Below are 26,572 nucleotides of genomic sequence, written 5' to 3' on the forward strand. Positions count from 1 at the left end.
CATCCAAGACCAACAGGTGGTCCAAAACCCTAACTTTCCATTTTGTTCCCTCAGCGCCATTCCATCCGCCTCACCCAAAGACTCCTCATGCCTCACGCTTCCCTCGACCGTTTTTCTTGGCTCAACGTCGTGCGTTAGTGGGACACCAAGATAAGCCAAAAACAAGCAATAACATGCATTTTAGTCCGAGTAGAACTCTAGGAAATCTGAACTAAAAATAGTAAATCATAGGCTATAAATTGATGTAAAAATCAACAAGAGAAACTACACAATATTACACAAGAAATACGAAGAAAATACGAAAAAAGCAAAGCAATCAGAAGCCAAGTATTGTAACTTTTGAAAGCAAAGAGAAATAAAAAAGGTAATATTTTTACCTTCGATTTGGTTGGTTTTTACTTGGATGCGTGGTCTTGTTTTGTTTTTGACCCCAAAAAACCAAAATAAGGTTTATGTCGATGAACAGGGAGGGCGTTTCGAGAACTTTCTTCTCAAATCTAGCCCTCCCCGAGGTGTTTTTTGGAAAAAAATGAGTTGATTTTTAAAATGAGGGAAAAGAAATCTTTCGAAAGATATGCAATTTTTTTGGTCACTGCCGATAAACGGTGACCGGCGCCAATCTACGGCGGCTGGCGAGGCGGTGGCCGGTCGGTTTCTGGATTTCACGGTGCTGTTCTTCATCAGATGAAGAACACCAAGAACACTAAAGAGAATTTTAAGGAGGGCGTTTTGATATGTTTTCAGTGGGGCGAAAATAAAAACTTGTTTGTGATATTGGCATTTATAGTACACGCCAACCCGACCTGTGACCCGATTCACCCAACTTAGGATCCACGCGTTTTGTAAAACAAATGGGGGAATTATGTTTTTGGTCCCCCGTATTTTTCAAATGTTTATTTAACCTCAAAATTAAACTTCTACCCCGATTTTACTTTAAAATTTACCCCCCAATTTGTTTTCCTTTTAATTCAGTCTTTTATTACTAATATTATAATATATATATATATATATATATATATATATATATATATATATATATATTTTAACGCTAATGTTTATCTATATTTTTTTCTTTTGTTTTTTCTTTTTATTTTATTTATTTAATAATACATTTTATTATATATAAATATATTGTTTTGGTATTTTTGTTATTTTTTCTATTTAATTCCACTACGTTTTTTCCCTTTTGATTTTATTTTTGTTTTATTAATTTTATTAATTTTTATTAATTTTATTAATTTTATTTATTTGATTTGATTTGATTTTTTTATTTTTATCTTTATTTTATTTATGTTAATATTTTTATTTTTATCTTTTATTATTTTATTTATGTTCTTTTATTTATTTAGCTATTTTTAGGGTTTTTATGTTTTCTATTTTACTTCTTTTCTTTATTATAGTATTTGTTTACATTTAATTTTGCGATTAGTATTTCTATGTTTGTGCATTTTTTCTTTCTTTTTATTTGAATTCGATTGGCCCTTTGTTCGCTTGGTTTTTATTTTCTTTCCTTTAATTCCTCAGCATGCATATTGTTACTTAATTCGATTCAACATTTTTTCTATCTAACACTTTTCTTGACTTCTCAAGGGTACACTTTTAAATCCATTAGAGGTAAGTAATTTGGATCATATTTTACCTTTTAATTTAAATTACAATTTTCTTAAGTAAGACAACTGGAAATTAATTAGTAACGAAAGGGCAGTTCAAGGGTGCTAATCATTCCTTGATTGTAACTGACTCCCGAATTCGACATATCTTTGGTAAGATGCAGTTCAGGTAAGAAATCGAGGTATCTGATCAACCCATTTTGTTCTTAAAATAAATGATCAGTGGCGAATCTAACCCATTTATTCACGTCGAAGCCCAATTTCGGGCCCAACCGAAAGACGACCGCGTCAATATGTATAATTAATGTTATGATAATATGATGCATGTATATATAATATAAATTATATATATATACATTTATACTTATATTTTATAGTTTATATATGTATATAAAGTACCAAATTGAACAAACATGAAATTGGAAATAAAAAATTGAATAAATTAAGCAACTCACATTGATGAGGGATGAAATTGAATTAATTATAAAATGTGAAGATGATATTAATATAAAAAAGGACTAAATTGCATACATTTAAAAAGTTGGTGAAGATAATTTGAAAACAAATTTATTATGTGATTTACATTTTATAGGGTTTTAAGTAAATTACAAAAATATAAATAAGTATGGGTCAATTTCATATATAAATATAACTTGATGAACTAAAGTGAATAAATATGAAATTACAAATTAAAATTAAAATACAATAAAAAACACAAAAGGATCAAATAAAGAAAATGTAAAATGTGAGGAAAATTATAAGATGGATTAAATTGCATTAATTTCAAAAGTTGGGGAAATTAAAACAATTATATATATATATATATATATATATATATATATATATATATATTATAACATATATATATATATATAATGAATGTTATGATAGTATGATGCATGTATATATAATGTACATTATACTTGTGTATAGATTAATACATTAAAACATTATAAGTATATATATATATATATATAAGTATATAATTAATATAAAAGTATATACATATAAGTATATATATATATATACACTTATTTAAATATACATATATAAATAAAGTATAAGTATATATATAAAGTGTAAACTATAAACTATATATATAATATATATAAACTATAAGGTATATATACTCTAAAGTGTATATATATATATATATATATATATATATATATATATATATAAAGTATAAGTATATTATAAGTATATATATAAACTATAAAATATATATACTTTATACTAAAACTTTATATAAATTATATATATATATATATACAAAGTTTTAGTATAAAGTATATATACATATGTAATAATATAAAGTATAATTATAAAGACTAAAGTATATAAATATTAAGTATAAGTATTAAATATAAAAGTATAAAAGTATTAAGTATAAATATATAAGTATTAAATATAAAGTATATAAGTATATATATAAACTATAAAGTGTGTGTATATATATATATATATATATATATAAAGTTTTAGTATAAAGTATATAAGTATATAAATAAACTATAAAGTATATATATATATATATATATTTATACTTTATAGTTTATATATATACACTTATGCACTTTATATTTAATACTTATATACTTATATTTGATACTTATATACGTTATATTTTATACTTATATACTTTATATTTAATACTTATATATTTTATATTACATACTTATATATTTTATATTATTATATACATATATATTATATACGTATATGTACTTTATATTTAATATTTGTATATTTTATATTATATACTAATTATATACTTTATATTATATGCTTTTATACTTTAGTCGTTATAGTTATACTTTATATATATATAATATACTTATACTTTATATTATTATATATGTATATATACTTTATACTAAAACTTTTTATATATATAATATATACTTTATAGTTATTTTATATATATATACTTTTATTTTATAGTTTACACACACACACACACACACACACACACACACACACACACACATATATATATATATATATATATATATATATGATATACATATATATACTTTATATTTAATACTTATACTTTATATATAATATATATACTTATACTTTATGTTATTATATATGTATATATACTTATACTTTATATGTATATATACTTTAGTCTTTATAAGTATATTATATATATATATATAATATACTTATCATTTATATTATATATATATAATTTATAATTATACATAATTTATAAATATAAACTGTATATATTTAAATATAATTCATATATAATTTATATATAAACTATAAGTTGAAAACATTTTGATATTTCGATATATCAAATAAAGTGTTAATTAATTTTAAGATTTTATATTCGATTTAAATATTATATTTGATTTAATTATTCAAATATTACTCCAAGTTTTCAAATATCAATTTTAATCCTTACTAAATGAAAATTTTGATTTATACTTTAAATATTTTTGAAACAATTTTTACAAAGTATTTCGAACCATAATCGAGTCAAAATTGAGATTTCAATAGGGTAGTACCGATACTGCCTTAACAGTATCGATACCCCCAAATATCGAATGCAAAAAATACCCTACACAGTATCGATACCCTTATATATAGTAGTACCGATACCATAGCCAATGGTACCGATACTACCCCTTTGTTTTTGTCTCCGAGAAATAACAGAATGCAAATTGGGTACCGATACCATGACCGGTATCGATACTACTTTACATAGTAGTATCGATAGCCCCTGGCCAGTATCGATATCGTTGGTTTTGCAACGGTTGAAATATTTGAATTTTATACAGGTAGTATCGATACCCCTATGAAGGAGTATCGATACCCATACGCTCCCAACAGACTTTTTAAGTGGATTTCACACTGTAACGACTCTATTGACTCCATGATCATCCCCAACGTCTAGAATTGATATGAGGTGTATTTGAACAAGTTTTGAAGCCATTGGTGATTAAGAATTGAGAAAACAAATAAGAGAGAAAGCTTTAAACATCAAGTTTGAGCAATTCAAGCCAACATCCACTCAATATTCATTTTGCTTTCAAAAAAACAATTTTGCTCAATTGTATTCATCTTTTAGTGTAGTTTCTTTGTTCTTGAATTGTGCAAACATCTTACCTTGTGAGGTTTTTCTGTAAGTTTGCAAAGTTTGTAATTTTCTCTTTGAGAAGAGAGTATATCAAGAATTTGAGGTATAATTCTTGAGGGAGTTGTAAGTTACTATTTGTCCTCAAAAGAAAGACAAGTTAGTGAATTTGTGGAAAATCCTTAGTGTGGATAGCTAAGGTAGTGGACGTAGACTTTGTTTGAGAAAGTCGAACCACTCTAAATTGCTGTGCAAATTATTTCTATTTTCTGTCAAAGCTTCCACCAAACTTTTAATTACCAATTTACCCCCTCTTGGCTATTTCATCCGATCGATAGAATCAACAATCGGTATCAGAGCTTGTCTCATTTGAAGGTTTTACCACCTCTTGAGAAGATCCGGGAAGAGTTCAATCAATATTTAAGTCATCAATGGCCTCTACATCAAACTTCGACTTCGTTCTTGATTCTCAGCTCGTCAACAAGCCTCATTTCTTTAATGAAGCTAACTATGTCTATTGAAAGAATATGATAAGGTTCTTCATTCAAGCTAGTGACATGGGAGCATGGAAAATCATTATGAGAGAAAACTCTAAACCATCCACAGAACCGGAAATGTGGAGTGAAGAAGAGACGAGATTATTCCAGCTCAACTCAAAAGCAATCCATATTATTTTTTATGCACTTGGACTAGATGAATACGAGAGAATATCATATTGTTCAACCGCCAAGGAAATATGGGACAAACTTCAAGTCACACATGAAGGAACTGATGAGGTAAAAGAAACCAAAATTAGTCTTCTTAACCACAGCTATGAAAATTTTAGGATGAAACCAGATGAAGATATCAAAGCCATGACTGATAGATTTTCCGTAATTGTCAACGGTCTCAAGGGATTTGGAGAAATAATCCCTAATGAGAAACTTGTGAGGAAGATCATTAAGAGTATATGGGTTCCTAAAGGACTAAATACTACTAAAAATAAGGATATCCTAAGCAAATGGACACCCAAGGGGACTAGGCTTTTAGGGACTAATGAATATGGACCCAAAAGAATTTGTGTACCAAAAATCAAAAATTAATCTATGTTTGTAGGGAAATGAGCATTGCTTCAAGGCACGAAATACAATCTCAAATTCATGGTACCTTGATAGTGGATGCTCAAGACATATGATCGGAGACAAGAGCCGGTTTACAGAGCTTAACAACAAAAATAGGGGAGTAATAACCTTTGGTGACAACTCAAAAGGCTAAATTGAAGGTATAGGTACTATAGGTAATACCTCTTCCATACAAATAGAAAATGTATTATATGTGAATGTGTTAAAGCATAATCTATTAAGTATTAGTCAATTGTGTGATAAAGGATACAATGTATTGTTTGAAACAAACGGTTGTAAAGTTGTTGACATTGCATCTAATAGGATTATGCTTATTAGTCATAGAATAGGAAACATTTATATGGTGCATTTAGAATCAATTGATATGACTAACTTGTGCCTAGTTGCCAAGGATGAACATGATAGTTGGTTATGGCATAGAAGACTAAGACATACAAGCATAAGTGTTTTGCAAAGAAAAAATCAAGGAAATTTAGTAAGAGGCTTGCCAAAACTAAAATTTAATCTTGATAAAACCTGTGATGCATGTGCAAAAGGAAAACATAAGAAAGCTTCCTTTAAATCCATTAATGATGTATCAACTAGTAGAGTATTACAATTGATCCACATAGATCTTTTTGGGCCAATTAGAACAACTAGCTTGGGTGGAAAACAATATGCCTTTGTATTGGTAGATGACTATTCTAGATTTACTTGGGTTCTATTTTAAAGTACTAAAGATGAAGCATTAGAAAATTTTATCACTTTTTCAAAAGTAATCCAAAATGAAAAAGGTTACTCTATTTTAAGTGTTAGGAGTGATCATGGTACTGAATTTAAAAATCTTGGATTTACTGATTTTTGTAATTCAAATTGGATTAGCCATAATTTTTAAGAACCTAGAACCCCTCAACAAAATGGAGTTGTTGAGAGGAAAAATCGAACTTTAGAAGAAATGGATAGAACCATGCTTTGTGAAAACAATTTGCCAAAATATTTTTGGGCGAAAGCCACAAATACCGCTTGTTATGTAATTAACAGAGTCTAAAGCTTACCGTGTATTTAATAAAAGAACTTTAGTGGTAGAAGAGTCTATTCATGTTGTTTTCGATGATAATCCCCTTCCAAGGAAGGATTCTTGTGTTGGTGATGATGTGGGTATAATAAATGCAAATGACGTGGGAGAATCATCATCAAAGGAAGAAGTGAATGATGAAGAAACTCAAGATGCCATCAAGAATCTAACCATTGAAGAAAGGGAAGTCACATACCCAAGAGAATACAACTATGTCAAGGATGGTGAGATTTTAGGTGATCCATCCAAAGGGGTAACTACTCAATTTTCTTTTAGGAATATTTGTAATTATGTTGCATTTATCTCATGCATAGAGCCTAAAAATGTTAAAGAAGCATTAATCGATGAAAATTGGATTATGGCTATGCAAGAAGAGTTAAATCAATTTTAGAGAAGTAAAGTATGGACATTAGTTGAAAGGCCTAGTAATAAATCTACTATAAGTACTAAATGGGTGTTTAGGAATAAGCTAGATGAAAGTGGTAATATAGTGAGAAACAAGGCTAGACTTGTTGCTCAAGGGTATACTCAAGAAGAAGGAATAGATTTTGATGAAACATATGCTCCCGTAGCTAGGATGGAAGCAATTAGAATGTTGTTGGCATTTACATGTTTCAATGAATTTAAATTATACCAAATGGATGTTAAAAGTGCATTTTTAAACGGTTTTATAAAATAAGAAGTGAATGTGGAACAACCTCCTGGTTTTGAAGATTCAAAATTTCACAATCATGTTTTTAAATTGACAAAAGCATTATATGGTTTAAAACAAGCTCCTAGAGCTTGGTATGAAAGATTGTCAAATTTTTTAATTGAAAAGGTTTTTCAAAAGGGAAGGTTGACACTACATTGTTTTTAATACGAAAAGGTAAAGATTTATTAGTAGTTTAAATTTATGTTGATGATATAATATTTGGTTTTACTAATGATGCTCTTTGCCAATAATTTTCAAAGCTAATGCGAGGTGAATTTGAGATGAGCATGATGGGGGAGCCTTCAATTTTCTTGGGGCTCTAAATCAAGCAAAAGAAAGATGGCATGTAACACCCATAACCCGTATAAATGTACCTATACATATTATAGATGTCACTCAAATTTCTAAAACCATTTTCAATTCAAATTGTGATTTAAAATTTATTTTCTTAAAATGGTAATTAATATTATAAAATATCATATCATATAAATTATGTTTCGTTATAACAAATTTAATTCAAAAGATGTTTTTAAATAGTACCGTGAACAGTGAACACTGACCAGTGAAGGTATCGATACCCTGTAGCATTATGGAAATTTTTAACCGTCGGTACTGTTCATCACTATTCACTGCTACAGTAACTTCCGAAAATACATATAGCTTCATAAAAAATTAACCTTTCATCACTATAAAGTTACCATTTTGTTTCCAAATTTGTTCAACAAAACAAAATTGAACATTATTAATTACATGCCACTATCTAAGTCAAATTCCATCATAGGATGTCTTACTGATATTGAAATATACTCCTCTATGCTTGATGTCACTTTGAACTCTTTAATCAACTACTGGCTTTTTACCTATGCGTAAAAATCATCACACGCTAAGTATATACTTAGTGAGACAATTAAAACAATAAACAATGCAATACAATTCATGCATGAATTTCAATGTCCATATCAAATGTCATTAAATCATGTTAATAGCATATCCAATATTTTACAATGATATAAAATTTCTTATCATTTATTCTATAAGCTCATAAGCTTATTTTACCAATATACTTATCATTTATTCCATAAGATCGCAAGCTTATTTTACCAATATACTTATCATTTATTCCATAAGCTCGTAAGCTTATTTTACCAATATACTTATCATTTATTCCATAAGCTCGTAAGCTTATTTTACCAATATACTTGCCATTATTCCATAAGCTTGTAAGCTTATTTGCATGCTTACCATTTATTAACCAATAAACCATATACCATAGACAATAGCCCAATATAACACCCTGGGGACTCTGGGTATTCGAGTAATATTTGCACCGTAGTGCTACACATAAGGTCGTGCCCACCATATACATCGAAGTGTATTACACGTAAGGTCGTGCCCACCATTTACACCGAAGTGTATTACACATAAGTTCGTGCCCACCATGTACACCGAAGTGTATTACACATAAGGTCGTGCCCACCATATACACCAAAGTGTATTATAAACCTACAGTTGCTATACTCTATGGCATGCCAACTATACCTTGTCCCTCAATGACTTTCTTGGGCATATAGTCTATTTTATTTGATCCATCAATGACAAAGTATATTATCATAATTTAACATTGGGCAGTTCATACCCGAAATAACATTCATAGTAAAATATCACATTTTCTATAATCAATGCATTATAATTTCATACTTTGACATATTAATGTCATGTCAATTTATAAAAATATGACATAAAATCATGCTGATATAAACAAGGACTTATCACAAGTCTTCTTGATGATATATAAAACATCCATGTATAATGGCATGCATGTATTGCACTCACCTTGACACTTTATAAATTTCCAAAATATGTGCATCACTATGTTCCAAATAAACCCTTTTTATACTTGACTTGCTTCAATCGCAAATCAATCATGATATGTATAAATCACAAATTCATAATGATACATATGTTAGTATTGTACTAACATAAACATATCCCAAAACAACTCCATAATATACTTGAAACTATTCACCACCAAATACTTTAACTCTTAATAATTCCTTTTAACATTGAAACCAACTTTTCCAATTTATACAAAATGGTCCTTCACCATTTTATCACTTAGATTCTTAATACCAAAAATTCCAGCATTGAATTTATTATCATTCAAATGCTTTTACTAAGGCATAATTACATTTATGTACCCAACTATGCAAATGTTGTACTTAAATCACAAATCTTTTCAAACTTCCAAAATAGTCAAATTTCACATTCTAACTCTCATTTTAATTCCCAAAATACAATTTCCAGCACAGTACATCAATTATATAACACTTACACAACAACCCATCAATTTTCCAAACTTATCGAATTAATCTCTAACTTTTCAAAAATTACAAAATAGTCCCCAAATTTTCTAAGGCTTGTAAAATATGTCCTTCATCATTTCCAAACCATATATAATTTTTCCATAATTTTCTCACTCAAACCATCCATGGCTGAAATTTAAAGAACGTGTTTTTAGAAAGATTAAACATGTTCTAATCATCACACATGCTTGAATATGAATTTAATACCTCACAAACATTAAGATCCATCATCAATTTCATGATCCCTTATATGAACACAAAAAGTAGAATTTGAGATCTTTGAACACCAACAAGATTATCATGTAATATTGGTACCAAATGATAACGTTTTTCACATATAACAATTTTCTATTTTACACATACTCAAAATCCAAATGAATTTACTTAAAAATTGAATTGAAGCTTTCTCTTACCTTAGGAGAAAACCCAAGCAGCTTGGAGAAGAAGATGAGCAATTTGGATGAAATGTTGGGTGCATTTCATCTTAGTTTACTTTAAATTCCACTACAAATGAATATAATATTCATTTAATTGAGATAAGACCAAATCACCCTTAATGAATCTTCTTATTCACCATAAAACCATGAAAACTCATCTTTATCCTCTTTCAAAGTCAAAGATGAATTATTTGACTTTGATTCTGAAATTTCCCATGAAATTTCAAAACTTGTGTTTTAGTCACTAAATTCCACTGTTTCGGTTAAATATGAAAAATTGCACATTTCCAAACCAAATTTATTTGATCTAAAATATTATAATAATATTTCCAACCATTTTATAACATCCTTCACATTTTTGTAAAATTCCAATTCGATATGAAATTACCAATTCCTTACCGGCTTTAACCCTTTCTAATTTTTCTTTACTAAAATTCCAAATCCAAAAATATGATTTCTATAAAACCCCACTCTCAAGAGTAAACTATCTATTTATGGAATAAATTTCTTTTTAGGAAATTATCACTTAATTTCCTAAACTTTTTCCCAATTTTCTAATTTGACCATCAAACTTTCTAAATTTTCATTTTGGTCATTGTCTAAATTCTGGGGTATTACATGGCATCTTCATTAATCAAGCAAAGTATGCTCAATATATGCTCAAAAGTTTGGATTGGAGAATGTGAAACCCTAAGCCAATCCTATGAGTTCTTCTACAAAGCTTGACAAAGATGAAGGAGGTAAATGTCTTGATGTTAAACTTTATAGGTTAATGATTGGTTCTTTACTTTATCTAACTGCAAGTAGACCATACATTATGTTTAGTGTTTGCTTATGTGATAGATTTCAATCATGCCCTAAGGAATCACATCTACAAGCCATTAAGAGAATCTTTAGATACCTTAAGGACACTCCTAGTATAGGAATTTGGTATCCTAGAGACTCTAGCTTTAGCTTGCATGCCTTCTCGGATGCGGATTATGGAGGATGCAAAATAGATAGGAAAAGTACCTCCGGTACTTGTCAATTCCTAGGAAATATGCTAATTTCTTGGTTTTCAAAGAAGCAAAATAGTGTTTCATTATCTACCACTGAAGCGGAATACATTTCAGCCGGTAGTTATTGCGCACAAGTTTTATGGATGAAACAACAACTTTTAGACTATGGAATTGAAGTAGGTACCATTCCTATAAAGTTTGACAATAATAGTGCTATTTGTCTCACTAAAAATCCCATCCAACACTCTAGAACTAAACACATTGAAATTAGACATCATTTCATTAGAGATCATGTCACAAAGGGAGATGTAGTTCTAGAATTTGTAGATACTTTGCATCAATTAGCGGATATTTTTACAAAACCCTTGGATAAAGAAAGATTTTGGACACTTAGGAGAGAATTAGGTCTTACAAACCTACCTTGATTTTGTGTTTAAAATAATTTTAGCACTTTTAATGATTAAGGAAAAATGAATATAAAAATAACATTTTTGAATGCCTTCTATATAATAGTTAGGGAGAGTTTATGATCTTTAGTGAAAGTTAATAATATGTTCAAATTAGGCTTATGTATGATTTGATTGATTGAAAATAGTTAATTTTTATAACCTACACCACTAGAGTTGATTAATTTTGCATGCAAAGTGTTTAAATGCAGATTTTTGACCATTTTGTGCACTTGGTATCGATACTGGTCACCCAATACCGATACTACTCTCGATACTACTAGCATAGTATCGATATTGCTTCAATAGATATTGATATTGTTCTTAACAGTACTGATACTTCTTCAACGGGTATCGATACCCTGGTATCGATACTACGTGAAAATGCCTTGAAGTATCGATACTCCTCGAGGAGTACCGATAATACCTGCCGGGTTTAGGCTATAAATCCCTAAATTTTCTTCATTTGGCCAAAAAACCCCAAACATACTCATCCCACCGTTCCTCTCTCAAAACTCTCTAAATCTCTGCATTGCTCAAAATCAACAATTTCTAGTCGAAATCTCATTGTTCTTCAACTTCAAATGTTGCTAGTATCATTAATTTCGTGCAATTAACAACTCATCCATCTTAATCCAATTTTCAAGGTAAATTTTTCCAAAACACGATTTTATTGATTTTTGAACATAGGACTAGTTTTAGTTAGATTTAGTTCAAATTAGTGATAAGACATTTCGTAGATTATAGTTTTACACTAGAATCTACAAAAAAAGTCATCAAAAACACAATTTTTTTAATTTTTTTTGGAATTTCGAAATTAAAAAAAAAAGTTTAAATTTAATTATTGTTTTTGATTTAATTATATTGTTTTAATGAAAACTATACATATTATAATTGTTTTAACTTGGTTTTCAAAAATAGTTTTCAAAAATAGTTTTCAAATTTGCCCATTAGATACTAGTTCTTAGAGAACCTTGAATTTGAGGACTCATATTGAGTTTTGGGATTAATTGTTGCATACATATGTTGCTTAATTGCAGGTATCCCATCCTATTCTGATTTAAATCATGTCTAAACGTGCTAGGTTCTCATCTAGTTGATCAAACCAACCACAAAACCCACCTCCTATTCCACCTCCAAATCCAAATGAACTGAAAATGACTATTCTCAATTCATGCTTTAACGAACCTAACCGTAGGGGTCTCTACACTAGGTATGTTAACCATTTCGAGTCATACAGCATTAGGGAAGAGCGTATCCCATCCTTATAATCCATGGTAGAGATGAAATTCAAGTACCTCCCTATCCTTAAAGCGTGGAAGTTTGATAACCTATTTAAAGTCAAACCTATTTTGTATCAACAACTCGTACGCATATTCTATTCTAATACCGTTTGCATATAAAACGAGTCCTAAACTGCCACTGAAAGTATTCGGTCTTATCTCTTAGGCCAATACATTAACATAGACTCAGATTACATAGCTGCAATCTTTGGATTAGATAATCAAGGGTTAGATAATGAGAGAGATTTAGTATCATCCCTTTATTAAGTCAATAAGAGCGCAAGTGTTCTAGACTATCACGAGCGTTTCCTTCACTTCATGATCTCTTGATGGTTAGACCATCCGGAGGTAAATACTCTAGGTTTAGAGCTCTTGACTTATGGTGGATACATTATATTAAACATAATAAGAAAATAAATCTCCCTCAAATTATCTTTGGGGAACTTGTAGAAACCGTAAACAACATTCCTTCAAAACGAGTTGAAACCTTAGTTTATGGTTGTCTACTAAGTAACATGTTCTTCAAAGCCGGTCTTAAGGTAGACCTAGACATAGCCATCCCTTTAACCACCGAAATTAATCTCAAATCTTTACGAAAATCAGGGTGGAGTGGAGACAAGGATAGTTGGATTCGCTCAACGAAGAAAACTCCCGATGCTAGCTCTTCACAAGCTGCTCCGGCTCCGGCTCAAGAGCTGGAAGATCTCTTACGGGATGTCAATGATCCCGTAAACCAGTTTGATGGCGAGTCAGCCAGGCAAGAGAGTCTGGTGCCTTCATATTTCCAATCATTCATGGAGACATTCAACTTGAGGTTTGCATCCCTAGAGTCCCAACTCACTGCTCAACATCTAGAGTAACAACGGGAAAATCAAGCACTCAACGTTAGGATCGATGATCTTGCACGAGATGTGGCTGCGATACGAGCACATTTATTTCCTTCCGATCCTCCGATGGATGACTAGCATGATCTTGCTAGTTTTCTTTGGTTAAACTATGTTTTAGAACAATGCATTGTTTAAACATTTTGATGGATTTATGTGTTTTGGATATTAGTTTGATTGGATATTTGTGTGTTTTGGATGTTTGATTTTGAATGATTAGTATTTTTTAACTTAATTGAATATTTATTTCATTAGTTCATGTACTTATGCATATTTCATATTAGAAATCTTATGACCAATCCCTATTGCATAATGACTATGAATATTGATTATGTGGACTAATGACTAATATTTCTCTTGGCCTGATCTTAGTAGCTATATATATATATATATATATATATATATATATATATCAATTGGCTATATTGTTTAAAAATTTATAGAGTCTTTTTTATTTAACAAAAAGGGGTAGAATATAGTAAGGGGGACTAATAACTCTTTCAAAAAAAATTATAAAAGAAAATCTTAAAATTTCCAAAATGTTTTGTTATATCAAAAAGGGGAGATTGTTGAAAACATTTTGATATTTCGATATAACAAATAAAGTGTTAATTAATTTTAAGATTTTATATTCGATTTAATTATTCGAATATTAAAAATATTACTCCAAGTTTTCAAATATCAATTTTTACTCCTTACTAAATGAAGAATTGTGATTTATACTTTAAATATTTTTGAAACAATATTTACAAAGTATTTCTAATCATAATCGAGTCAAAATTGAGATTTCAATAGGGTAGTACTGATACTGCCTTAACAGTATCGATACCCCCAAACATCGAATGCAAAAGAGGTATTGATACCCTATACGGTATCGATACCCTTATATATAGTAGTATCGATACCATAACCAATGGTACCGATACTAACCCTTTGTTTTTGACTCCGAGAAATAACAAAATGCAAATTGGGTACCGATACCATGATCGGTATCGATAGTACTTTACATAGCAGTATCGATACCCCCTAGTCAGTGTCGATACCATTGGTTTTGCAACGGTCGAAATATTTGAATTTTATACAGGTAGTATCGACCCCTATGAAGGAGTACCGATACCTATACGCTCCCAGCAAACGTTTTAAGTGGATTTCACACTACAACGGTTCTATTGACTCCATGATCATCCCCAACATCTAGAATTGATCTGAGGTGTATTTAAACAAGTCTTGAAGTCATTGGTGATTAAGAATTGAGAAAACAAACAAGAGAGAAAGCTTTAAACATCAAGTTTGAGCAATTCAGGCCAACATCCATTCAATATTCATTTTTCTTTCAAGAAAACAATTTGTGCTCAAATGTATTCATTTTTAGTGTTTTTTTGTTCTAGAATTGTGCAAACATCTTACATTGTGAGGTTTTTCTATAAGTTTGCAAAGTTTGTAATTTTCTCTTTGAGAAGAGAGTATCTCAAGAATTTGGGGTATAATTCTTGAGATAGTTGTAAGGTTACTCTTTGTCCTCAAAAGAAAGACAAATTAGTGAATTTGTGGAAAATCTTTAGTGTGGATAGCTAAGGTAGTGGATGTAGACTTTGGTTGAGAAAGTCGAACCACTCTAAATCGCTGTGCAAATTATTTCTGTTTTCTGTCAAAGCTTCCACCAAAATTTTAATTGCCAATTCACCCCCTCTTGGCTATTTCATCCGATCAATATACTCAACACTATATAATTTATATTAATAAACTATATAGTTTATATATAGTTCAATAGTTCATATATAAACTCTATAATTTATACAAGATATATACAGTTTATACATAATATATATAATATATAGTAATCTAAATATAAACTATATAGTTTATATATAATTATTTATATATATATATATATACACTTATACTTTATATGTATATATACTTTATACACTTATATACTTTATATTATATACTTATATACTTTAGTCTTTATAATTATACTTTATATTTAATACTTATATATTTTATATTATATACTTATATACTTTATATTATATGCTTATATACTTTAGTCTTTATAATTAATACTTTATATATATAATATATATTTATACTTTATATTATTATATATGTATATCTATTTTATACTAAAACTTTATACATATATTTTATAGTTTATATATATACTTTTACTTTATAGTTTATATGTATATATATTTTATATACTTTATATAATATACTTATATACTTATATACTTTAGTTTTTATAATTATACTTTATATATATATATATATAATATACTTATACTTGATATTATTATATATGTATATGTACTTTATATATATATATATATAATTTATAGTTTATATATATACTTAAATATTTTATATTTAAACTATATAAATTATATAATTTATATTTAAATTATACATAATATATAAATATTCTCCGTGTAGCTACAGAATGATCAGTTCTAATGGTGAATTGAGACCCTGAACCTTACCTCTTTTTGCATACTGTGCAAATGAAGACGATCCGATTCTTTTTCCCGTCTGCATACTATGCTCCGTAGCTAGAGTCTCCTATTGAGCCCTTTCAATCGCCTTCACTCTATTTATCACTTCTTGCAAACTAGAAAGATTTAATGCCAACATCATTCTTTAAGCTTAGGCCTCAGACCCTCAATGAACCAATCTCGACGAGCTTTATCATTAGGAACAACTTATATAGCATAACGGTTGAGCTTATTATATTTGTCCTCGTATTCATGTACCGCTCAATCTCCTTGTTTCAAGCTCAAAAACTTCAGTAACATTGATCTCATAAACTGCTCCCCAATATACTTATTTTTGAACTCCTCTTGGAAGAATTGCCAGTTCACTTGCTCGGGTGACGCATACATCGTCGTGTTTATCCACCATACTCGAGCCAAACCTCGGGGTAATGATACTTCTCGGCCCATCTTTTCATGATCGGAGCACTGCAGACTTTCTAACATCGCCTTAACGTCATTCAACCATAAGTCCACGTCCATCGATTCTTCACTTTTTTCTCCCTTAAACTCATGAGCTCTCAAACTTCCTAACTCCTTTGTGATTAGCATTCTCGATACTGAAAGAGCAGGGGAGGCGAAGGAGGTTGAAATCGCGTCAATATAGCATCTAGAGCTTGCATAAAAGCTCCGAACTCTGGAACAGGCATGCCCTGAGGTGCCAGTGCACTAGCATTGTCAGACGGAATCGGATGTTAGCTATTCTCTTCATAGCTCTCACTACCCGATTCGTCTCTACTCTCTCGACCGACATCTCTTCTGGAGTTTGTAGAATCTGAAATCTATCATATCATTCATAAAATAATAACTACATTAGTAAGGAGATATATTGTTCATATTCATTCTATACCCTATCAGTAATATTAACATCTTAGTGGCATGTAAACTCTTTTTGCATAAAAAAATCACACTTGATTCGGCCGAGAATCGGCTAAACCTATAGCTCTGATACCAATAAATGTAACACATATCTCTTGCATACCCATACGTATACGAGACACATATGTCACATCACTAATATATTAATTCTTAAATTCGAAATCCCAAAAAAATTTGCTTTATTTTTATAAACATTTAATTTACTTAAAAGACACATATTAACTTAAGTAGACAAACAAAAAGAGTTGTTCAAACAATTCACCATTTTACAACAATTTAATCTACATACTGATCAGAGTGTTTTTACTAAACCCTATTACATGTCGACTAAAATATGACAAAAGTAGACTAATATGTCATACGGTTACTGATGAGGCGACTCTGACAGGATGTCCAAAGATCTCCTTACTTAGTTGTATTCAACCTACACGTGGAATAACACATGTTAAGTATTACTTAATGAGGCATAATTAATCACAAGTAAAATTCTAAACACCCCTTTATTTTATTATCCTTCCCTTTCCAAGAAAACTTTAACTCCAATAGGTATTCTATAATTTGCATCACTGATGCTATTAACCTCATTTATCAACCATTATTATAATCTATAAATTCCACAGGGAATTTATACAATTAGTGTGATTCCCTTATCATTTTAGCACACTTAGTGCCCTATCTGGAAATCCATACGCTTAGTACGATTTCCTTACCATTTTAGCACACAAAGTGCCCTATACAGAAATCCATACAATTAGTATGATTTCCTTACCATTTTAGCACACAAAGTGCCCTATCTGGAAATCAATACACTTAGTAGGATTTCCTTACCATTTTTGCAAACAAAGTGCCCTATCTGGAAATTCATACCATTAGTATGATTTCCTTACCATTTTAGCACACAAAGTGCCCTATCTGAAAATTCACACAATTAATATGATTTCCTTACCATTTTAGCACACAAAGTGCCATTGGGTAATCACCATACATACATCAATAAATCATACCATTAAGACTATTACAACATATACGTACAAAATTAAATGCACTCACCTGATTCACCTTGCTTAAATATCCTGATTGTAAAAATGATTACTCCGAAACTTGACCCTTGCCTTTCGCCTTACTCGACTCAGGAGCTTGATTTCGATCTATCCCATATTTATTTACATACATTCATAATATCAATTGTTAGTGTATTTCCTAACAATTATAACTTAACAATAATCAAAATACTTATTATTAACCTTTTTACAACAATATCAGCCCAACTTAAGATTTCTGGCCCTTCAGTATCGATACTCCTACTATGTTATCGATATTACCCTACTATGGTATCGATACCATCTTCTAGTATCGATACCAAATTTAGCTTCTATGTAACCTGGTATCGATACTACTATGATAAGGTATCGATACCCCCACCGATATCGATACCAAAATTAGGTTCGATGTTTCCTGGTATCAATACCCTTACCATGGTATCGATACTACATCATTTGGTACCGATACTAAATGAATCAGTATTGATACTTCACATATGATTCAACCCAATTTTTGGCTATAGTACCGATACCCCTGTCCAGATTTTCTAGTTTTCAACCAGAAATTTACCCAACTTTAGCCAATTTTCCTCTCATTTACCCCTAATCATACTTTATAACACTTCTCTACTTGGCCCTACTAACTTTCCTTCATTTAGACACTTAAAACATCTAATATTCCTCAAGATCATTTTATTCCAAGAATCACACCCTTGTTATTTCACTCAACCAATGCTTATAATCTTCCATTTACCTTATTGACAAGTCAATTTTACCAACAAACATTAATAAACCTTCATATATTAACATATCATTATATAACCCATTTTCTTAAATCTCTTTTATTTCCCTTATCTCATTGTTTTAATCCCATTTAAACCTTCATTAAGCTTCCATCATATACAAGGATTCAATAACTAGCAAAAATTGAAGGAATAAACCATTAACTTAAAAACTTACCTTTGAGCTTATGAGGGAACTCTTCTACAAGGAAAGAGGAACAAGAAGAAAGATAATTTTTTTGTAACCTAAACCCCTTTTCCTTATCTTAATACCAATTTAAAATACCTTTAAATTTATCTTCCCTTTAAAAGACTAGAATATCCCTTTAATAATCCATTATCACAATTTAGTCTATAACATTAATCCTAATCCTTCTCATCTTTCATTATTTAATAAAATAAATCCTAATATTTTTGAATCTTTTCAATATAGTCCCTAAATCAATATTTGGGGCATTACATAATACATGATAATATAAGTATAAACTATATAGTTTATATACATAGTTTATATATACAATATATATACCTTATTTATATGATATATAGTTTATATATAGTTTATATTAAAAAATTATATAGTTTATACATAATATATATAGTTTATATATAGTATATAATAATATAAATATAAACTATATAATATATATATACATATATATATATATATATATAGTTTATATATATAATATATATACTTTATATATAAACTATATATTTTATACATAATATATATATATATATATATATTATAATTGTTTCAATTTTTTCTCAACTTTTGAAATGAATGCAATTTAGTCCATTTTACATATTTTCTTTACATTTTATAATTATTTCGATTTGATCCCTTTGTGTTGTTTAATTTATTTAAATTTTTATTTATAATTTCGTATTTGTTCAATTTAGCCCTTAAAATTATATTTGCATATGAAATTGACACATACTTATTATTTATTTATATTTTTAATTGGCGCATAACTTTTTAAATGGATATAATTTAGTACGTTTTATATTAATTTTGAACCTCACATTTTAAAATTATTTTGATTTGGTCCCTCATTAATACATGTTTAATTTATTTAAATTTTTACTTGTAATTTCATATTGTTCAATTTAGTTCATAATTTTTTATTTTTCATAAAATTGATCAATGATTATTTATATTCTTAGTAATTTACTCTAAATCATATTCAATTACAAATTGCAATTCAACGTTCGTGAGAGACAAAAATAATTAATCCAAAAATAAAAATTGACTCGATTTGAACTCAATCTGTATTTGATAAAGATCCGACTTAAATTTTATCTGCTAATGATGTCACCCGATGTGAACGAGATCCACCTAAAGTCCATCTGAACCTGAATTAACCTGATCTTTATCTGCTCCGGACCTGAATTGTTTTGACTTGAACTGACATCGATCCGAACTGAAAGTAACCGGACCTGACCCGAACTGTACTTGATGTCAAATCAACCTAAAAATATCCCGATTTTATTTGATTTGAACCCGACCTGATCTAAGTTGAAGTATCAAATTTACCTGACTTGACATGTATCGAATTTTATCGGACTTGACATGTATCGGATTTTAGCCGACCTCATACGATTTAACTGAAACGTGAACATTATCCGATTTTCCCACAATTGCTTCAACAAGTCAGTTCATCGCTTTTGTTCTTCCTTTTGTCTCTACAATCCCCCCTCTAAATCCCTTCCCTTCCCTTCTCTCTCATTTTCAGGTGGTACTCTGAGAAATTCGTAAAGGTCAGTGGGATAAAGAGGAATGCGTTTCCGAGTGGCAAAAGTACAGAGATTGTCTCTCAGTAAAATCCCATTTCCCAAATTTTCTTTTCTGTTCCACTGGAAATAACTTAGTTTCTTTTTGTTTGATTAATTGGTTTTTCTTTCGTTTGTAAGGAACATCTGGATAACAAACATCTTAGTCAGTTCTTGGAAGCTGAAGCTGCTTTTGGTTCCATTATTCAAGAGAGCAGGGAAAACCCAGTTCAGAATACTGCTAAATAGTGTCGAAACAGGTGAAGAAGCTAAGCCGTTCCTTTTGTTTGCATTGTTGTTATTTGGAATTTGATTTTCTTATGTTCAAGATACATTGGGATTTACCTAGCTGATACTGTAGGAGATTGAGTCATATTGTTTTTTAGGGTTTTTTACCGCTAGAACATGGATGTAATCTGGATATAATCATTAGATCAACTATTTGTATTGTATATGTAATCTGAATAGAAAAGCATGCAACTTGTTTTGATCCTTACCACCTTAAACCGATTCGTTATTCATGTGGGTTTATATCATGGAATGCTTTACGAATCATGCTATGGTCATTGGTACATTTGTTCCGTGAACTGAGCATTATGGACTACATTTTAGTAGCAGTCAAATATTGCTTCTTGTGACCTCCTGCTACACCGTGTTGTTCCGAAACTGACGGAGTTCGATTTTACATTTTGTGGACAAGCACTTGATTTCTTTCTGCCCTCCAAACTGTTGTATCATTTTAAAATAAGATAGTAAAGCATCTCGGTTATTATCTCATTTCCATCCTATATACTTGAGATGTTGATTTAAGTGATGGTCTACATCCGAAAGCATTGGGAATTCTGGAAAATATGGTTCGGAATCTGGTTTCTATTTTCCACCAGGCATTGCATTCCTTCGATGCTGTAGTTTCTAAGCGGACCACCTGTGAGGGTTATCACAATAATTGTATCCAATGGTAACCGGATCCGATTCCTATTTTCCACCACCATGCATTGCATTCCTTCGATGCCTGTTGAATGAAAACAGATGTCTTAACTGCAAGAGTGAAATTTACTTATTGATTTTTCTGGTTATGTTATTTTTCCTGTGAGTAAAGAAACTGTGTTTGTTTCTACAGGCAATCAAGGATGTCGTTTATTAAAGCTAGTTTCAAGTAACAATGCTCGTTAGTCGCCCATTTTAACGATACTGCTACTCGGGTTTTATAGTTTGTAATCTAAGAATGATTTTGGTTGATAGGAAGTAAACCGTGAAAGATTGAAGTTGAAAGTATTAGTCAAGAATAATTTGTTGATTTCTGATGTAGAAATATCAAAGTTGTAAATCTAAAGTTCTATCATATATATGTATTTATATATATATATATCATTTTATATTAGAATTAGTAGTTGAGTTGTTCTTACAAATCCTCTTGTATTTTCTTTTTCTTTTTCAAAATTAGTGAAATTTCACTACATACGAGTTCTTGAAATAGTTATCGACCAAGAGACAATATAACGAAGCCCTTAAGCTTAGAAACTAGAATACAGATTCTTGAATTTAAAGACAAGATTCAAACATACACCAAGTTTCCCTTCCAATGGCAGGAAGAAAATGATTCTCAACCTGCTTATAAAAACATTTTTTTTAATAATCCTACACGTACAAGCCATGGTAGATTACCTTGGCTAAAAGGATACATTGACTAAGAACATACTTGAGTACATCACCTAGTAGAGGGTTAGCGGTCAGTGATGCCGGAATTCACAGGAAGTGCGGCTGAGCAGCCATCACCAAGGCCGTGCTCTCTTGTTGCTGCTGCACGATGGGCATTTGTACTGCTTAATATGCTCTGCCTTTGCTGGTGTAATCTTAACACACTTTCCATGGAACCATTTCTCACAGATTTCACAGCAGATCCAGAATTCATAACCGGCGTAATTCTCTCCGCAAGCCCCGCATAATGTCTCTCCATGTTCCTTGTCATCTTCCTCATCCATACCATCATCATCCTCGCCCTTCGATGGGACCGCCTTGGAGTATTTGGGCTGCGATTCAGAGCCTTGCTGCATTGTTTCAAAGGGCCAAAGAACATAAGGTCCATTTATTTTTGTTCTCCCATTCGCGTCTGCTACCAGCACAAGCAGAGAGAACTATGCATAAACCAAAATGGTAACGAACTTAATTTGGTTGGCTTTATGTACAGATGAACTTACTTCCAATGGTAGAGATTTTAGTATGTCATAACAGAATATTATATTTTAGCTCGGATCTCCACCCACCTTAACCCACTTTCGACAAAATATTTAAGCAAGAAAATCTACCGTACCTTAGAGTTTGATTTAGATTTGTTGCTGCTATGATTTGAAACTGACGATTTCTCCTTTGTCTGTTTCTTAGCAGCTCCCGTCACAACTTCAAATATTGTTGGAAGATCATTGATCATATTGAAAAGGCGTTTCCTACACAACAATAACCGTCATTGTATTGTTGAGGAAAAAATCTTGTAGCCATATGCAAATCCCATACACAGCATCCCAATTTAAGAATGCTTACTCGGACTATGCCTAGTATTACTATTTACCGATACGTGTTGTATGCCATTCATTCTGAAGCCTAGATTTATGGATCAGACAGACCATACCTTGGAACGGATGACAAGCTAACAACAAGGATTACGGACAAATAAAACAGTCGACAACGCAATAAATTTTCAATGAAAGCATTATAAACTAAATATTTAAATCAGATATGGGGGCTTCAAGCAGCAAGTAGCAAATACCAGCCAAATTAAACTAGTTTTGATAAATGGGTGAACCATCAAAGAGAATCCATTTACAAAAGTTTTGTCAACAGGGTGAAATCAATAGCATCCAAAATTTCCGTGAGAGATACGTAGAGGGCAGTATAAAAACACTACAAGAGTCTTGGCGAAACCAAAGCCGGTTTAGCTCGCATGCCTGACAAGTAACTTTGCATATTTACACCTAGAACGTGTAATAAAGCCAAAACAGGAAATGACACTTGGGCGAGGAAAGAATATACCTATCAGCTTTATCAAACCCAAATCTAGCACCAAAATAGAAAGCCACAGAAAGTAACCACGCGTCACTGTGTACAGCAACCAACGATAACCAGTCCTTTTCTTGCATTCCATCTCTGGCAAAGTTAATACCCAGTGCAGGCTCTGGAAGCTCGGGAGGCACCTCTTCAGCAGGTAAATTCACTTCCCACTGCTCACTGGGAAATCCATAAAGGCAAAGATTCTCTTTTTCTACAATCAAAATTTTAGAATTTTAGTTGACTTATTTCATGCATTTAAAGACCCTAACAAGGTAGAACGAGTAAAAGCATACTTGTGGCAATCACACTTATTGCATGCACATCCATTAATCCGTATCTAACCAAATCACAGCCATATATCAAACCAATAAGCATCAAAGAACTAGCAGTGTTACCTTTGCTAATCAATTGAAAAAAATTACAAAATAAAGGAAGAACTTTTTCAGACCAAACTTTAAGATTTATAGTATTTAAAGAAAAAACTCGAATTTATAGTTGTAAACACATAAGGAGCAACAACAATAACGTTCAAATTATAAATTTCATCACACTTGCTACGTACAGATCTTGTACTTTGCTCAAACTGGACTTTTTCATCTTAAAAACAAAAGTTCAACTTAAGTAGAAAGTGGTAGCCTAATAATTCAAAATTTTTCTCTTCAGGGCACAAAGTTAAACAACAATAAACACTATAAACATTATTGGAGTTTGTGATCCGAATTTCGTTTGGCCTGACCCGGAAAGTTTGTTACACACCGGGTAAAGATATACATTAGGAGGAAAAAAATGGAGATATGTGACGGATGCGGAGGTATAGTTGTATTCAACTAAGATGAATGAGTCCGCACAACCATAATAAAATATATATCTAATCTAAGGTTCTAAGTTTTAACGTACTACTCTAGTAATTTGCAGTCGACTATAGTGAAATTCTTCTACTCTACTCGCTGTCATGCACTAAAGTTCACGTCAATTACACAAAACTTCAAACTACTTCAATAACAAGGTTTGAATATTCAATTCTTCAGCTAAATCATTTGGCCCGGTGAATCAATTATCACCAAATCTGGGGTAATAAAAGAACCCAACAGCTAGATTCTCTATTAAAATGAAAAAAAAAAACCAAAGATCCAGTACCTGGATCGCACTGGTGGTAAAACTCTTCCACATCTGCAAACACCACCACGCCCAGAAATTATATAAAATTAAATAATTAACTTCAAAGAATATGACGAGCAAGTAAGTGAAAAAAGCATTAATTCTTCAAAAAAAAAACCAAAACAAGAGAAATGCATTTACCAGTGGTGAGAGCTTTAATCATGCCAGCACGACGACCCTTAAAATCTCGAAAGACTTCTTCCACTGTGCGTGGGTTGTAAGAAGCACCGCCATCCATGACCCACACTGGTTATTTCCTTCCCCTTTTGATGGGAAACAGAGGGAGAGAAAGGAAATGGAGGGAGAAGAAAATATTTTGGGAAAATATAAGAAAAATATTGGGGCGAAATTCTGAAGAAAATTGGGATATATATTATAGTTTTTTTCAATTAAGCAGATTTGATCAGAAAGGGAGGAGTCCGCCACTCTGGTTTTTGGCCCGGAGAAAAACCCTAAATATAAAGCCCCTTTCGTCTAGATTTTCATACGTCGTCAAATAGCATAGGGATGATTGTCAAAATCGAGTTGAATTATTTTTTAATTAATTAAATTTATGAGTATTATTTTATTATTTAAATTTTATTTAAAATATTTGTTAGTTAAATTAAATTTATAAAATTTGAATTTAGTGAAATCAAATATATTTATTTAAGTTTAAGCATAATCATCTGATAAAAATTGACTCAAAATAAAAGGAAAGTAACGAAACAAACTAATTAAAATGAAACTGCAAAAAAGAAATCAAATTACTTAAATAAAGATTATAACAACGTTTTTATTTTTTATTTTTTAAGTATGTAAATTTTGCAAATTTCAATTTAATTTGAACTCTAAATCAAACTAAAAATTTGAGTTAACTCGAATAACGTAAATTTAAAAATTATTATTATTTAATTAGTTGTGTTTTACTTACCTTAATCTCAAAATTCACAATTTTACATATAGAAACGTTAATTTATTTAGACATAATAAAAAAATAATCCTAAATTTAATTAGATAGTCACTTTCGTTCACATTTTTTTGTAGACACCAATAAAATCACGAGTATTGAAAATGGGTTGATGAATAATGAATGAACCTTTAGCGTTTCCATCGTCAAGAAGTCTCTCCTCCTCGATCTTCCTCACTTGATCCTTGGATTATTTGCAGATGCTCATCTAAGATTTTCCGATAATCGCCCCTTTCAACGGCGGGGAACCTCCTACAAATGTACTCGAAGAAGTTCTCTGCCTTCACAATCATCCCTTTCGAGCACAGCATTTTGACAAAAACCGAGAAACTCTTCAAACCGACGACATAACAGTTACCGATCATTTCGTTAAAAACTTGCATTGAAATTTCTTCGTCTCCGGCCTCACTGTATCCCTCAAGTAAGCAACC

At 30.6% G+C, this 26,572-nt stretch overlaps 1 protein-coding gene and 1 long non-coding RNA gene across 2 annotated transcripts; one reads left to right on the forward strand and one right to left on the reverse strand.

Annotated features, from left to right (window-relative positions):
- The first annotated feature begins 20,829 nt into the window (after positions 1–20,829).
- Positions 20,830–21,694, forward strand: LOC120197531. Its single transcript, XR_005523277.1, has 3 exons — positions 20,830–20,869; positions 20,953–21,036; positions 21,131–21,694. It is a non-coding gene; the product is annotated as an uncharacterized LOC120197531 (long non-coding RNA).
- An 822-nt stretch (positions 21,695–22,516) lies between these two features.
- On the reverse strand, positions 22,517–25,547 carry LOC120197258 (PHD finger protein ALFIN-LIKE 4-like). Its single transcript, XM_039198850.1, has 5 exons — positions 25,334–25,547; positions 25,172–25,204; positions 24,017–24,245; positions 23,301–23,433; positions 22,517–23,037 (listed from the first exon to the last, which is right to left on the reverse strand). The coding sequence occupies exons 1-5, from the start codon at positions 25,428–25,430 to the stop codon at positions 22,762–22,764; spliced, it is 768 nt and encodes a 255-aa protein (XP_039054781.1). The 5' UTR covers positions 25,431–25,547; the 3' UTR covers positions 22,517–22,761.
- Positions 25,548–26,572: the final 1,025 nt, after the last annotated feature.

The sequence above is a fragment of the Hibiscus syriacus genome, unplaced genomic scaffold (genome assembly GCF_006381635.1).
Source record: "Hibiscus syriacus cultivar Baekdansim isolate YM2019G1 unplaced genomic scaffold, ASM638163v2 tig00117048_pilon, whole genome shotgun sequence".
In the NCBI taxonomy this organism is placed as follows: Eukaryota; Viridiplantae; Streptophyta; class Magnoliopsida; order Malvales; family Malvaceae; genus Hibiscus; species Hibiscus syriacus.

Coding starts and splice junctions, on each gene's coding strand:
- LOC120197258 (XM_039198850.1), bottom strand. CDS start 25,430: ATGGATGGCGGTGCTTCTTACAACCCACGCACAGTGGAAGAAGTCTTT. Junction 24,246..25,171: donor TTACCACCAGTGCGATCCAG/GTACTGGATCTT, acceptor TTTTGATTGTAG/AAAAAGAGAATCTTTGCCTT. Junction 23,434..24,016: donor GGGTTTGATAAAGCTGATAG/GTATATTCTTTC, acceptor ATTGTTGTGTAG/GAAACGCCTTTTCAATATGA.